The sequence below is a fragment of the Lissotriton vulgaris genome, chromosome 1_1, assembly GCF_964263255.1.
Source record: "Lissotriton vulgaris chromosome 1_1, aLisVul1.2, whole genome shotgun sequence".
NCBI classification, from domain to species: domain Eukaryota; kingdom Metazoa; phylum Chordata; class Amphibia; order Caudata; family Salamandridae; genus Lissotriton; species Lissotriton vulgaris.
Window position 1 is genome coordinate 838,930,139 of NC_141685.1, and position 14,478 is coordinate 838,944,616.

Consider the following 14,478-nt stretch of genomic DNA (forward strand, 5'->3'; position numbering starts at 1 on the left):
GACCCAGACTCTGTCCCCTCTGCTTTCAGGTACTCTTCATCCTCGATCCGCCCTTGGATTCAACCGGACACTTCTCTCCTGGTCGCCTACTGCATCTTTTCACAGGTCTCCATAGGATTCAGCGACGAAACCAGATACAACTTGACACCTATGCACCCAGCTCCTGTGGGTGAGGTAATGCGAGTACTCCGGTGCTCCTGCGGGTATTGACTATCCAAGTGTCCGATTTTTGAGTAGCTTTCTCCTAGTCCATCCGGAAGTGTCCTAAATCAACTAGTTTCTAACTCTTACGTTCCCATTGTATCCCTATGGTAACTCGCGTGTGTGTGTTAAGACACTGCACACGCTTCCCGTGGGCCTCCTGCTTCCTAACCTTTGGTAGTTCAGTGTAGCCCGAGCGATTCCCTGGGCCCTAGGCCTACTCCTTGTTCGTGACGTGGTTCTTATACCACTTTTTTAGTATATGGTTTGGAACGCCCCTAGGGCTCGACTGTATTTTGTGCAACTTATTGTATGATAATTAAGTATCTTGTTATGTGCTTGTGCCTCTGACCTCATAAAGAGTGTAGAGGGGTTGTGTTAGTAATAAATACATATATATTTTATATATAACCTGTGTGGTGTCCTTTCATTTGGTATTCAAGGGGTTACATATGGTAAAACAGCTGGCTTCACATGCTCTCTGAAGTTTTGGCCTAAGACTGATTTGTCCATGCTACCACTAGGATAGCTGGTCTATAAGGTTGACTTTACAACCATCACCATAAGGGTTGTTTGGACTGATACAGGGTGCCCACTAGAATAGTGGACATCACATATCAGGCCAACTTCTCACAAAGACTAACCCACACTTTGTGCTGTTCTCAGATACTATTGCACCTCCATTATCTAAAAGCCTGTATGCTCGCTTTTGATTGGGCAATTTTCCTGTTAAAGGGCTCACAAACATATGGTGCAAAGGACAGATCTCTGGTCTGTGTCCAGCTTGTGGCACGGTTCCTGAGTCAGAGAAACATATTTTGTTCTCCTGACCAGCATATCCTGGTATCCGCCACAAGTGGATACGTCCTGTGTGTTTGGACCTGGGGGTTACCTGTTATGTAGTTGCTTGCAAGATTTTAAAAACTGACACCTCCGGCCTGATAGTATTTGCTGTGAGCCGTTTCTTATTAAATGTCCTACACACGCAGAATGAGCTCCTTACATTGCCACTGTATTAATAACTGGGGCAGAAGCTATTAGATTCACCCTGGTACCCGCATAGCGATGTTTGTTCAGGTATTAATATGCCTTTTTGCACTTTACAAATCTGTATTGCTATCTTTACCTATCCAGGCAATTGTATTACTTGTATTTTAAGGTTTTTGCACTTTGTGCAGCCGTATGTCAATTTCTTCTGGTTTGTTTGACTAACTGGGCATAGTTACACTGTTTTAAGTAGCATGATATATTTTAGTGTTTTTAGCTCCTACAGGTGAGTTTGCACATATAGGGCAACAGTGGTTACTGTCACACAGGAAGCAGGAAGCACTATCTGTTTATTTTTGAGTAATGTTTTGTGTCTTTTATTAATGTGGTTTTTAATTTTTGTCCCTGTATAAAGTTTTTGGCGTCGGACAGCTAACTGTCCATTTTATATAATGCCTAATGCATATGCATAGTGTGTTTTTGTTATTGTGGCCTTGAATTATTATTTTTATGCATGCTTTGAGGGTTATGGTAACTGAATAAAGTGCAGTTGAGTTGACTCTAGAAGTCACTTCTTCTGTCTAAAGGCTCGGGATGACTTCCACAAGCAGGGCACCACAGACATAGTCCTCTTTGCTAGCCCAAGGAGCAGCGGGTGCTGTGTGGTCTTAGTGCAGCCTTTGCTGAGTCCAGGGAACAGTAGGGCAGACCTTCTTCAGTTCATTCGTAAGTACAGACTTGATCTGAAGTCTGGGTGCCATTTCTATGCCCAGTTAGTGCCCTCAGGGGGATGTGGCTTCTACTAAGGCTGTCAGGTCCTTTCCCACCTAGTGATGACTTCCTCTGAAGTATGACCTCTAGTTATCCCATAATGCACTATTCTGCCCACTCCCAAGACAGCAGGACTTCTCTCCTGGTTTGTGGAGCACCCCCCCCCCCCCCCCCCCCCCAAGGTGTGGCTGTGTGGAGGCTGCACTGAAAAAGGTTTGACAATGGCCTTCCCTGCTACGTCCTCGATGCTAACCTGTCTGCAAAAACAAACGTGCAGCACTTGTCTATTGTGTGTCCACCATTTGCCCTTCAAAATCGGCTTCCCCTTTGAAGGTTGACTTTTGAGCTCCACACCGTTTTGGCCTTCCTGCTAGGGAGAAGTCACACCTCTGCCAACAGAAGGTCCTTTGTGTTCTTTCCTGAGAGTCGTTCACACCTCCCTCCCCAGGAAGGCAGAAGGCTGTCTCGTAGCCAGTAATCCTAAACAGTCCCTGGAAAACTTTGGGCATCAAAGTGGCTACTTACCACATGTGCAAAAGTTAAATTAAATGTGTCTTTAGCTTCAAGTCGGATTTAATGAAACAATTCTTTTGATACCTTGAAGGATCGTATGAAGTAGTGCCATTCAGAAGTTAGCACTGCTTAGTTGTAAGCGTGTAACTCTGTTCTCTCCAATGGAGGTGCTGGCCTTGCCACAGTCAAAACAATAACTTGTAAAGTTAAAAACTGCATGTCAAACCTTTTAATATAATACACTCTGCATTTGGGGCACAGTAGGTCTGCCTTAGGGGTGACTTTTATAAATATTAAAAGTGAAGGTTTGGGCTTTACCGTTCACTATAAATGGCAAAGTTGAGTTAGCAGTTTAAAGTTGCTCTGCCAGCCAACAATGCCGGCTTGGAAACATACTTAGCTTTTTCACGCTTGTGGTGGCAAGTAAGTGCTGCAGTCCACCCAAGACTCTTTAACTTACAGGCCTTGAGTACCCCTAATAGTATATACTAGTGACCCAATCAAACATATACCTTTTAAGGGTCAAAAGCACTGGCACAGAGGTCTGTTCATAGTCTAAAAACCAGCATCATCAGTCCAAAAACTTGGTGGTTATCATTCAAAAAGGGGCATTTCCTTACACAGCTGTATCAAGACTTGGATTTTCTATTAGGCCATCGCTATATGTAACAAGCTTGTCTGCTGGCTACAGTCTTACCCTGTTAGAACTGGGGGTCTCTAGTTGGCAGGGGTAGGTACCACTGTCCAAATAGGGACCCTTGCTTCTAGTCAGGGTATGGAGGAAACCCTCTGAGATAACCCCTGCTCTCCCTCTAGGTAGCTTGGCACGAGCAGTCAAGGCTAATCAGAAGGCTTGGCACGAGCAGTCAAGGCTAATCAGAAGGCAATGTGTAAAGTATTTGTACTAACACTCACAGTAACACAGTGAAAACACCACAAACTGACTCCACAACATTTTAGAAAAATAAAGGTATTTAATTTAAACTACACAAGACCAAAATGACAAAAATCCAACATACACAGCTCAAGAATATGGTTGCGAAAGAGTTATTAAGGTTGCGATAAAAATAATCCACTGTTGCGTGAAAAGTTCACAGTTGCGAAACGTTTAGCCAACAGTACCATTAGTTGCGACAAAGTTCCAGAAGCTGGTGCGGTGGAAAACGAGCGATGCGTTGCTCCTGAGACCTTGGGGAGGCGATGCGACAAAAGTGGGCATGTTGCGACGAATCTGGTCTGTATGGGGAGGAAGGCCACTTGTATGGATTCTGGTGCGTGGGTTCTGTAGGAAGTTTGTTCTCGCAAAGGTACGATGCGATGATCTCGTAGGGGATGCGGCGATCTCCGAGCAACGATGCGCAATCCAGCGGAACGTTCTCTCTCGCAGCTCCTCGATGCGATGGCTCTGCGACAATGTTTGCAGTGACGTGATGCGGTCCGCAAGCAAGCGGTGCGGCGATCTCACCCAGCAACGACAGGCTCTGCGACGACACTCGCAGCGATGTTAGTCTTCCCGCACCGGTCTGGTGCGTCCTGCAAATGAAGGATGCGACAGCTCTGGCAGCGGCAACAGGCGCTGCGGCGATCTCGGCCTTCGTAGCGGCGGGAATTTCCTCGCACTGTCGGGGATGCGCTCCGCAGCGAGCGATGCAATAACTTTTCTGTAGCAAAGTCTTTAAAGCTTGGTTTCCAGCTTCCCAACACAGGTACAACTTCCAGAGGCACAACACATGGGCCCCACACTCCAGGAAGGACAGAACTCTCTCAGTACAGCTCAGGGGAAGCTGAGGGTGAAGTCCCTATGTTCCTGGGACTTCAAAACAGGGAGCCAGCTTTTCTCACGCCCTTGGAGATTCCTTCAAGCAAGAGGACACAGCACAAAGCAAAGTCCTTCCCCTCTCCTTGGCAGCAAAGCAACAGCAGGGCAATCCAGCATAGCAACAGTAGGACAATCTTCCTTCTTCAGTTTCAGCTTTCTCCTTGGCAGAGGTTCCTTCTCGATTCCAGGATGATCTAATTTCCTGTTGTCAGGGGTCCTGTACTTATACCCCTAAAAGTCTTTGTTCTCTTTGTGTATGTGGGACCTGAGCCCGGTCTAAACCAGTTTTGGGTGTTCCTTGAGCACTTTGTCCTGTACTTATACCCCTAAAAGTCTTTGTTCTCTTTGTGTAATACCCCTAAAAGTCTTTGTTCTCTTTGTGTAAGTGGGACCTGAGCCCGGTCTAAACCAGTTTTGGGTGTTCCTTGAGCACTTTGTCCTGTACTTATACCCCTAAAAGTCTTTGTTCTCTTTGTGTAAGTGTGCCCTGAGCACGGTCTGAATCAGTTCTGGGTGTTCCTTGAGCACTTTGTTTTCCTGGCTCCTCCTTTCCTTTCTGAGTGAGGGGCAGGGTCGTCAGCCGCACAGCAGGAGGTGGAGCCAGCATTGTGGAAGGCAGGCACAGCCCTATTCAGGCCCAGGTGCTATCTCCTCCCACCACTCAAGTTGCAATGCAGTCATTCAGCCTAGGGCTGACTCAGTAATCCCCAGCCCCTGTCACCTTCAAACCAGACAGTCAATACACAAACAGGCCAAGGCACACAGAAAGGGCAGACAAGAGAACAGCCACTTTCTAAAAGTGCTGTTCTCAAACACAGGATTCAAAAATAAACCTTTCCTAAAAGGTGTGTTATTAAATTCTGAGTTCAGGGATACTAGGCGTTTATGTCCTATCATCTTCCTATGGGAAGATATGCTGGTAGCCACTGCAGCCAGCATCCCCCATACTGTTAAAATCCGCTATGGTGGACCTATTTTTCCATGAAGTTTTGCCTTTTACTTTTGAAACATATCTGTATAACAATTTAGCACCTGAGAGATTAAGTGATTTGCATAAGAGTCACAGGATATGATCCCAGGAGCACCCATCCCCTTTTACCGTGCGCCCTTCCTTTGTCACCCCAGCAGTTTGTTCTTCCTGGGCAACGGGGAAGTGACAGGCGAAGAAATAAAGGGGGAGTGAGGGGGCTTGCCCAACCCTTCCACACTGTAAGCAGAGACAGAGATTTTATGGTGCTGACATTTGGAAGCCCGGGCAGGAGCTTCCTGACCAGAGCTGGTTATTAAGTGCAGACATGTTGCTCAGGAAATTCCTTTTACATTCAGAGAGTGTTTTTAACCCTCCTTAGAGCGTGAGATTATTATATTTAGAATACATGCATGGTGGATCATACAAGGAGTTATTGTCACGATTAGTCTGTTTATAAGCAACTGTTTGCAACCCTGCAGGCCATAGATCTACACAATGTGCCACCATTTGATTTAAATGCATGCAAATACGTAACCATGCTACAAATATAGATAAACCGGACATCCGAAAGAAACACGTTAGTTCTAGATTCCTTACCTTAGAACTACCCCCAGACGTCAGACTGGCTCCGGAAAGTTTGTTTGTCAGCAGCACCTCTTTGCGTCGGAAGGTGGTGTTGGTCGGCTCCCCGTCTGTCGTCATGGTCGCTGGGATGACGTTGTGGAAGCTACTTACACCGCCCTCGCGGGTTGACGTCGGTTCTTTCTTTTTCCACGCCAACCAGCGCAGATCCGGAAAGAGCGATATCTCAGTCATTTTTTGACTAACCTTTTCTCGACTTTCGTCGACTTCTTTTTTGAGTCTTCGACTCTGAAGGTGCACGAAGGATGCCCGGTTTCAAGGCCTGCGGTTCCTGTCATCGCATCATGTTGGTGATGTATCCGCACGGCGTGTGACCACGACCCAAGACCGATGTGTCAGAGTGCGCTGAAGGGATTGCGGTGAGTAGGCGGCTGCCTGACCTCACACGCGATCGCATTGTGAAAATTGGGAAAACTTCTTTTAAATTCTTGCTAATTGATTTTATTGTGCCGCATTTTAGTTCTTTTAAACGTACCTGCACTAGCGCTTGCTCTTCTTGCACTTTCAGGCTGTTACAAAATTACAAGACCCTACTCAACTCATACAAAAAATGCATCATGACCACTAAAGCTGAATATTATGAGACTAGAATCACTACAGCGGCAAACAGACAGAAAGAGACCTTCAGAATCCTGAAGGAACTCAGCCAAAAGTCAGAGCAGAAACCAGCTGGTGATTCTATCAACTGCAACACTTTTCAATCGTTTTTTCTGCAGAAAGTGAGGGACTTTCTCTCGGACATAGACAATACCTCTATTAATTATAGCTCCCCTTCTATTTTTCCACGTGTGGCACACAATTTACGAGACTGCCCAGTTACATCCTCAGATGTCCCTTCATCGCTAGTCCTGAAGAGACCCTACACTGACTATAGGGTCGAAACGCAGTCGACACACAGAAGAAGTGAACCATTACACAGCACATGTCATTGCATATTGCTGCTGTATACATAGAGTTATTCTTGTTAATGGTCGACTTAAAAAATTGTGGAAACCTTGTATATAGAAATTCACACTGTCACTTAACTTTGGGTTCTCGTTCTCACTTGGGACACAATGCACTAATGTTTTTTCGATTTTCAAATTATGTTTATATTGCTTTTAGTCTAAAATTGTATAAAAATGTTACATGGATTCTCCTGTGTTAGTGGTTCTTTCGCCCTCTGTCATTGAGTTATCCTCTGAAATATTGCAATGTTGCCTCCTTTATTACAAAGGTATCTTATCAATCCACAGGAACCATTGTTTTTCCTTATATATGCAGCCATTAGGAGGGCTGTGGATGTTCTTGACCTCCAACTGGGTTCAGTAAAGGTAAAAGCTAATGTTCTCATAGAAGTCCTGCAGTCTGAGAAGGCTTCTTCAGCACCACTCCTCCCATTCAAAGAGGCCCTAACAGATACCTTAATGGGCACCTGGGCCAAACCGGATCTTGTCCGCCTGTTCACCACCCTGCCTCCACCCCTCACAGCCTGATGAAACAGAATCTCTCTTCAAATGTCCCTTATTGATAGGTAAAGTCCTGCACAAAATATATTGTTTCCAGAGAGGGGGGCTTTGATTCAGTTACTGGGCATTGTTCTGGGTGGCAAGATGGTAATGTCTATTCCCAACCCACCAGGCATATATGTGGGACCATGGACAGATAGTATTTGGATATCAGGCTCACAAGGAAGCACCATCATTCAAGACCTAAAGCATATCATCACTCCTTATTGGACTGCCATCATCAACTCCTCCCTGGCTACGGGTTGTGTCCCTGTTTCCTTCCTGTTCGGCCAAATCTCACCCATCCTTAAAAATGCTACAGCTGACCCTAACGACCTTAACAATCTACGCCCCATCTCTAATCTACCTCTTCTCTCTAAAGCCCTTGAAAAATGCGTCCTGCTCCAACTTGACACACATTGGCTCATTTTGACTTCTGGATGTATTACAGTCAGGTTTCCGAAAGGGTTGTAGCACTGAAACTGCAATGCTCAACATTGTTGATGACATCCATCACTCCCTCGACAAGGGGGAGGCTTCCCTTCTCATCCTTTCTGCTGCCTTCGATACTGTCAACCACTCTACCCCGGTTTGGCCTCAATGGTCCCGTTCTTGAATGGTTCACTTCCTTCTTCCAGCACAGATCCCAACAAATCAAAATCAGCAGTTGCTTCTCTAAACCTATGCCTGGATGTTCCCCAGGGGTCTATTCTCTCTCCTTCTCTATTTAACCACTTCACGGAGGCCTTCACCCTCATTCTAAAGAAAGCAGGTGTCAACTACCACCTCTATGCAGATGATACCCAACTTTACTGTAAAATCAAATCCCATTCAGACATCCTGCACCTCAACAACACCCTGACTAAGATTCATCTATGGTTCCATCACAATCACCGGAAACTCAACCCTAAAAAAACTGAAGTCATTCTCTTTGCCCCTAAAAATAACCGGCTCCCCATTCAACACTGGCTTTCTGACCTTAATGCTCTCAACTGCTCCCTTTCCATCTCTAGCTCAGTCAAATCTCTCGGAATTAGCATTGACCAAAACATCAGCCTTTCCCCTCACATAAAAAACGCTTCCAAAGGAGCTCTCTTTTCAATTCTTCACCTCAAAAAAAATCAAACCCTTCATCCCTGTTGATAACTTTAAATCTGTTGTTCAATCAGTAGTACTCTCCAGACTCGACTACGGCAACGCTTTGCTCTTAGGTACACCTAAAGTCCACCTAGCCCCAATCAAGTCAGCCCTTCACCGCGCGGCCTGGTTTATCTCTGATTCTAAGAGGCGGGATCACATCTCTCCCATCCTCAAGGATCTCCAATGGCTTCCCCTGGATGGCAGACCCCTCTACAAGAACACCTGCATTACACATAAAGCCTTGCATCCTCAAACCCCGCTGTATCTCTCCCAAAAACTTCACAAAGCCGGCTGCACCAGAGAATTGAGAAGCTCCAATTCCCTCATACTGGTCCCTCCCTTGGTTAAAAAGAAATCGACCCAAGCACGCTCTTTCTCCTGTAATGCTCCCAACATTTGGAACTCTCTCCCCAAAGATCTATGTTGCAACCCCTCATACTTCATCTTCAAAAAAGATCTCAAACGACACCTTCTCAAATATTGGGGTCCTGTTTACCTCCCAGGTGTTTCCTAACCTGCCACTTATGCTACCATGTTTCCTCTCTGCTTCTTACCTGACCCACCACCCCTGCTTAGCTCCCCACATCTACCTCTTTCCTCCTGTGCACTTGCACTCACCTCATTCCCCTTCTTGTTCTCTCCTCTTCTTTCTCCCTCCCTAATCCCCACCTTACCCCTATTCCCTCTCCCTTCGACTCTGGCCTATCCCACTTACACAGTCATCCAATGCCCTGATTGGTTCTTAATGTTTACTGCCTATACCTTTGATTTATATCTATTGTCCTTTACTTTTTTGTTTTCATATCTTGCCTTTCCTTTTCTGTTTGAGCTTATTATTATATTATTCGATCTTGTCCTTCTCCCGTAAAGCGCTCTGATACCCTTGGGTCTTGCCATCGCTAAATAAAACTGTTTAAATAAATAAGTAAAAATAAATAATGGGTGTTGTAGGTTACTTTCCCTGCCGAGTTAGAGGTAAAAAGGCCGCTACACCTGTGCTCAAATCGGGTTACCCCCATCCTTCAGCCTCACAGTTTTCTGGTTTAAAAGAGGGTAGTAGACCTTCTCAACTTTGGGTAATGTTAGACAAAGGATGCACCCTTTTGCCAGCAAAGCATTTTGCTTGCATGACGGACATCATTAAAACATGAAGCACCTATGTTGTGCTGTCATAGTTTCAAGCTCAGTGGGGGAAAGTTCTATATCAGACAAGAGACCGTCAAAAGGCACGGTCGCACACCTTTTCCGGCGGAATCTGGGTATTCTCTGTCTCTATAGCCGTACTCCAGAAAACTTCCTTCTCTGGTTTCAAGTTAGCATGTCTGCTGTCTGGATAATCAGCTGAGGTTTTCTGCTTCACTACAGTGTTCGGACGTGCCACCCTCTCTCCCTCATTTTAAGTTCACTTACCAATCTGAAGATGTAGTTGGAACACCCACGTCAGTGAAGCAGGGCCCACCTCCAAATATCACTATTTTCTCTAGGCAGCTCATCATTTGCCTCAGCGTTTCATCCTCTCAGAGTCTCTAAAGCCTTCCACTTCAGTCTTTATGGTGTCAAGTCAGCGCGACCCCCTAAATATGAATATGGAGGTTTGTGCCCTGTCAGTGACACTGAGCCCAACATCTTGTATAACTTTTCTTCCAAGTTGGATCCTATTCTATTTGAAGCCTTAATCTGATTCGCTCTGCCACCCCTGGTGAGACCATTCCCTTCTCAATTAGGTCTCTGAGCCCTAGTCAGGGCATCCATACCCACGCTATGAAGAAAAGCCTTTATCATCTCAGTGGTGTGTTCTCAAGTCGTGCTATCTGAGGCTTTTATGTTTTTTTATCTTTGAGACCTGCCACTGCTCTGGATTTTTTCTCAGGTTGGGAAGTCTCCTGTCTGAAGCGTAATCAAAGTGCTGTGATTTTGGTGTGATGTCAAGTCAGTAATCTCTTGCCACTGTGGAACATCAGCCTGTGTCCGACCTGAACCTTGGTCTCAATGACCGAATCGCTCCAGCACCCTGATATATATGTATATATCTTACTCAGTCGGAATATATTCTATGCCTTTGAAGCTGAATCCCTATGTGAACTTGTGACTGCACCCGCTACCTTTCTAAAAGTTGTAACCAATGTTGTCTCCACTGGCTCTGTGTGCACCCGTTTGCTGTGTTACAAGCACCAAGATATTTTGTTTTTGTGTTTTGTCCTGTTTAGGAAATGTCCAGGCTGTTGCTGTCAGAGATATCTATGCACAAGCCAAAAATCGGGATGCTATTCCACCTGTGCTGACGACGCAAGACCAGGACTGGGAGAAGAGGAGATTTGGCAATGTTTCTGAATCGATTAATATTTACAGGTATAGTGCCCTCTTTACAGTATGGCGGCTCCCGTAAGCAGAAGTAGGGCCATATCAACGGTAAGCTGTTAATTCAGACACTTTCTATGATGAAGCCATAAAAGCTTTTGATGGTAGAGGGCATCGTCTGGACACTTCCAAGTTCCCATTCTGTTCACGCCCCACCCTTGTATTGAACAGCTATTTCCATTGCTAAGAATAACTAACACACACACACACACCCACACACACACACGCACACGCACACACACGCACACACACACGCACACACACACTCTCTCTCTCTTTCTCTCTCTCAGCTGGGGGTTTTGTTCAAACTGTCGATGTGCACAGAAGTATGGGAGTTGTACATGAGGAATTGCACACAGTTGTTCACTGTGTGCGTGCATGTGTGTGTGTGTGTGTAAACTCAAATATTGCGAAGTTGTGAATTAGATAAAGTGCATAGTTGTCAGAAAGGCTATGCGCCTTGGAAAGTTGAATCATATGATGCTCAGGCTCAGTGTATATTTATTTGTGAATGCCATAGGAACATATTTAGACCTTTTGAAAAACATGTGCATTGACTATTATTGAACTACCTACTAGTAAACCATCTCCTACTGCACCTTCAGTGTAATGCTAGCAAATCCTCAAGTGCATTGGGTACTGTTGTGCAGCTCCACAGACTAACTGGGTTTTGGAGTTTTCTAAAGAAATGCATTAAGACCCTTCAAGTGGGCATTATTCCCAGACTTTGAGCTTTGTTAGCCAATAAAACAGTGCAAGAATGTTGATTACTTGCACATTGTACCACTGCCTGCTGAGTGAGGGAAGACTCAAAAGCAGCATTGATCGCAGAATATCCGATGTGACATGAGAGGCACATCAGAACAGGGACGACCATTCCTCCTAACCAACGGTGGCATTGTCATGGGGGGTGACCATCCCGGAAGGATAGATCAGTGACACTGTAGAGCGCCAACAGAGTAAGACTCCTACTTCTAGCTCCGTGAGAGAGCAGAGAAACAGCAACAGCTGAAACCAAACCCTTCTGTTTTTATGACATGTGTCCTGGATTTTCCATAATATGGATGTTCTGTCGTCCAAGTACCTTCTCCATTAATGACACTGAGTTACTTGTATGATTAGGAAAAGGAGGGAAAGCCTTTGTCGGTCAGTCTCTGTAATGCAGACATTGACTTACCTGAAGAAATGGGGTAATTTTGAGAGACAATGATTGTATAATTATCAATTATTGTAGAGTTAATGGTGATATTCCAGCACATTATGCCCACAGATGTATTCAGGGCTCCTCTACACTTGATTGTTATTTTATTTTACATTTGAGCTTCGTTCAGTTTCCATGTTGTAGATAATTCTCGGAGTGACCATAAAATTGCATCTTTTTATATTGATTTGTCGCTAGTAAAAACAAGTTTATGGAATCTGAATGGAGGTAATGGATAATGAACGTACTTACTGAGATGTTGGGAAAGTAGAGCCCTTAAGTGTAAAGCTAATAAAGGCTATTGCTGTGGCGTGTCCTAATGTAAATCCTTTTATAAAGTTCAAGCTGCATATGAAGTCTTTCTTGCATGAGAAAAAGTTAGGATCTAATTGTTTAAAGATTAAATCCTTGAAAAAGTTCCACTGGCTCGAACAAAATCTCACCAGGAAAATAAATTGGCTGATCAGTCACCAATTTCAGTACTACCTTACTATAACGGCCAAATATTTAGCTTCCTGAAAAACAAAAGAACAGCCAAAGAGTCCTTACAAAAAAAACGTATACTTACCAATAATGGATTGTCTACAGGGTGGCTGCTGTTTCCAAGAACTTTAGATGTTTCTTGAAATTGATTGCTGAGGCCAGTTTCACTAGAATTAATGCCACCCCAATTATAATTAGCAATGAATTGTGGGTGCAATATATATCTAAATTATCTGTTCCAAACACTAACACCTTTGCTCAATCGCTGATTGGTGAGGCTGCTTGCTTTCATATAAATAGTGAATATGCCCCCATCTGCTGAAATGATTGAGTTCAGCCAAAAAGCTAGATCCTTTGATGCAGTGGGTCCAGGTGAAATTTCAATTACTGTTGTATCCCATATCCCATCTTTACGCACATTTCATAATTACAGGTATGGTTCACAGCCCCCTCCAATCCTGTTTTGCGGCAATCGTGCTGCAATAATGAATTGGGCTTTTCGGATGAATACTACTAGTGTATACACAGATTCTTATTTATCCTCACAATTTATGACAAACATATTGGAAATATATCCTCTTCATCCACATTTTAGCAACCTTTTGACAATTATGAAATGTACACTATATGGCCCTGAGCAAGCGACTTGTTGTGAAACACGTGTTGGACAGTGATGAATATCTTTTGTCAGAAAAAGAATTTAATAAACTCAAGAGTAATCAATCAGAATTCCGACTAATTGAGTTTTACTCATACAAGCGTAAGACCTCAAAAAACAGTCAAAGTTTAATAAATGAGTAAGTCTGCTCACAGGCGTTTGTGCCTATCCTTAGCCACACCCCTGGATACATTAGGCAAACATTGTGTAGAAAAATATCTAATACTAAGATAAGAACTGCATTGTTAAGATAGTAAGAATGGCTAAAACTAAAGGAAGAAAATGCATAACCTGCAGGGACGTTCCAACTTGTGCGAGGAAGTGTTGCCTGCCAGCGAGATGCGCTGCTCTAGAGAAGAGTACACATGCCTCTAGTGGCACATGCGTATCACCACACTTCCCAGGCCTGCGATCATGTGGAGGATCAGTGTGAGAAAAAAAGAAAAAAAACACTGCGAACGCGCCCCATCAGAGTCGCCTCAACTCTTCCTGCTTGTGCAGACCCAAACAAGAGGGTACGCAGGAGGGGAGCCGTATCTTAACCGCAGAACACTTATGTTAAGCTTCTTTCAACAGCAAAGCTTGACAAGGCAACCTGAGAGCTTTGTAGGTCAAAAAGCATTAATGTTAGTCCAAGCAAATTTAGCTGCCAAGTTTCAGATTGCTTATGTGTGACATTTCCATGGTTTCAGGGTGCTTATGAGTGATATTCAACTGCCAAATGTGTAAAACAAAGCAATTCGGTCCAAGGAAAGACTTAAACATCAGAAATTAGGCTCTGTTAAGCAATGAACAACTTAAAAAAGATCTAAGATGTTATTTGCCTCATCTATCTATCTATCTATCTATCTATCTATCTATCTATCTATCTATCTATCTATCTATCAATCGCTAGATATAAATCAAATTGCATATTGCATTAAAAAGTCACCACTGGGCTGACACATTCCCTATACGAGTTTATGTACATGGCACCACTTAGGCAAAGGTTTTACTTAATAAGATTCCGGCTTGGAATGGCCCACTACTTGGTGTCCGATCCCTCTAACGTTTAGACGAGCAAATATCTGATTCCATGCCCTTGCATTTCCCTAGCTTTACAATCACAAGTACATCTATTTTTTTGTCTGGGAGTTGTATACTACCCAACGCAGACATATGTTAAAGCCAATTTTAAGAAAATTGCCGATAAGTAAATGCAAGGAGGCTATGGGGTATTTGTAGCTGTTCCACTCTGATGTTGTCTGC

General features: G+C 44.2%; 1 protein-coding gene across 1 annotated transcript in view; it reads left to right on the forward strand.

The window, feature by feature from the left end:
- Positions 1-14,478, forward strand: part of FAM234B (family with sequence similarity 234 member B) — a 307,484-nt gene that overhangs the window by 189,309 nt on the left and 103,697 nt on the right. The window contains exon 7 of the mRNA XM_086957605.1: positions 10,738-10,879. Coding sequence (XP_086813731.1) covers positions 10,738-10,879 — 142 coding nt within the window. The remainder of the gene's footprint in view (positions 1-10,737; positions 10,880-14,478) is intronic.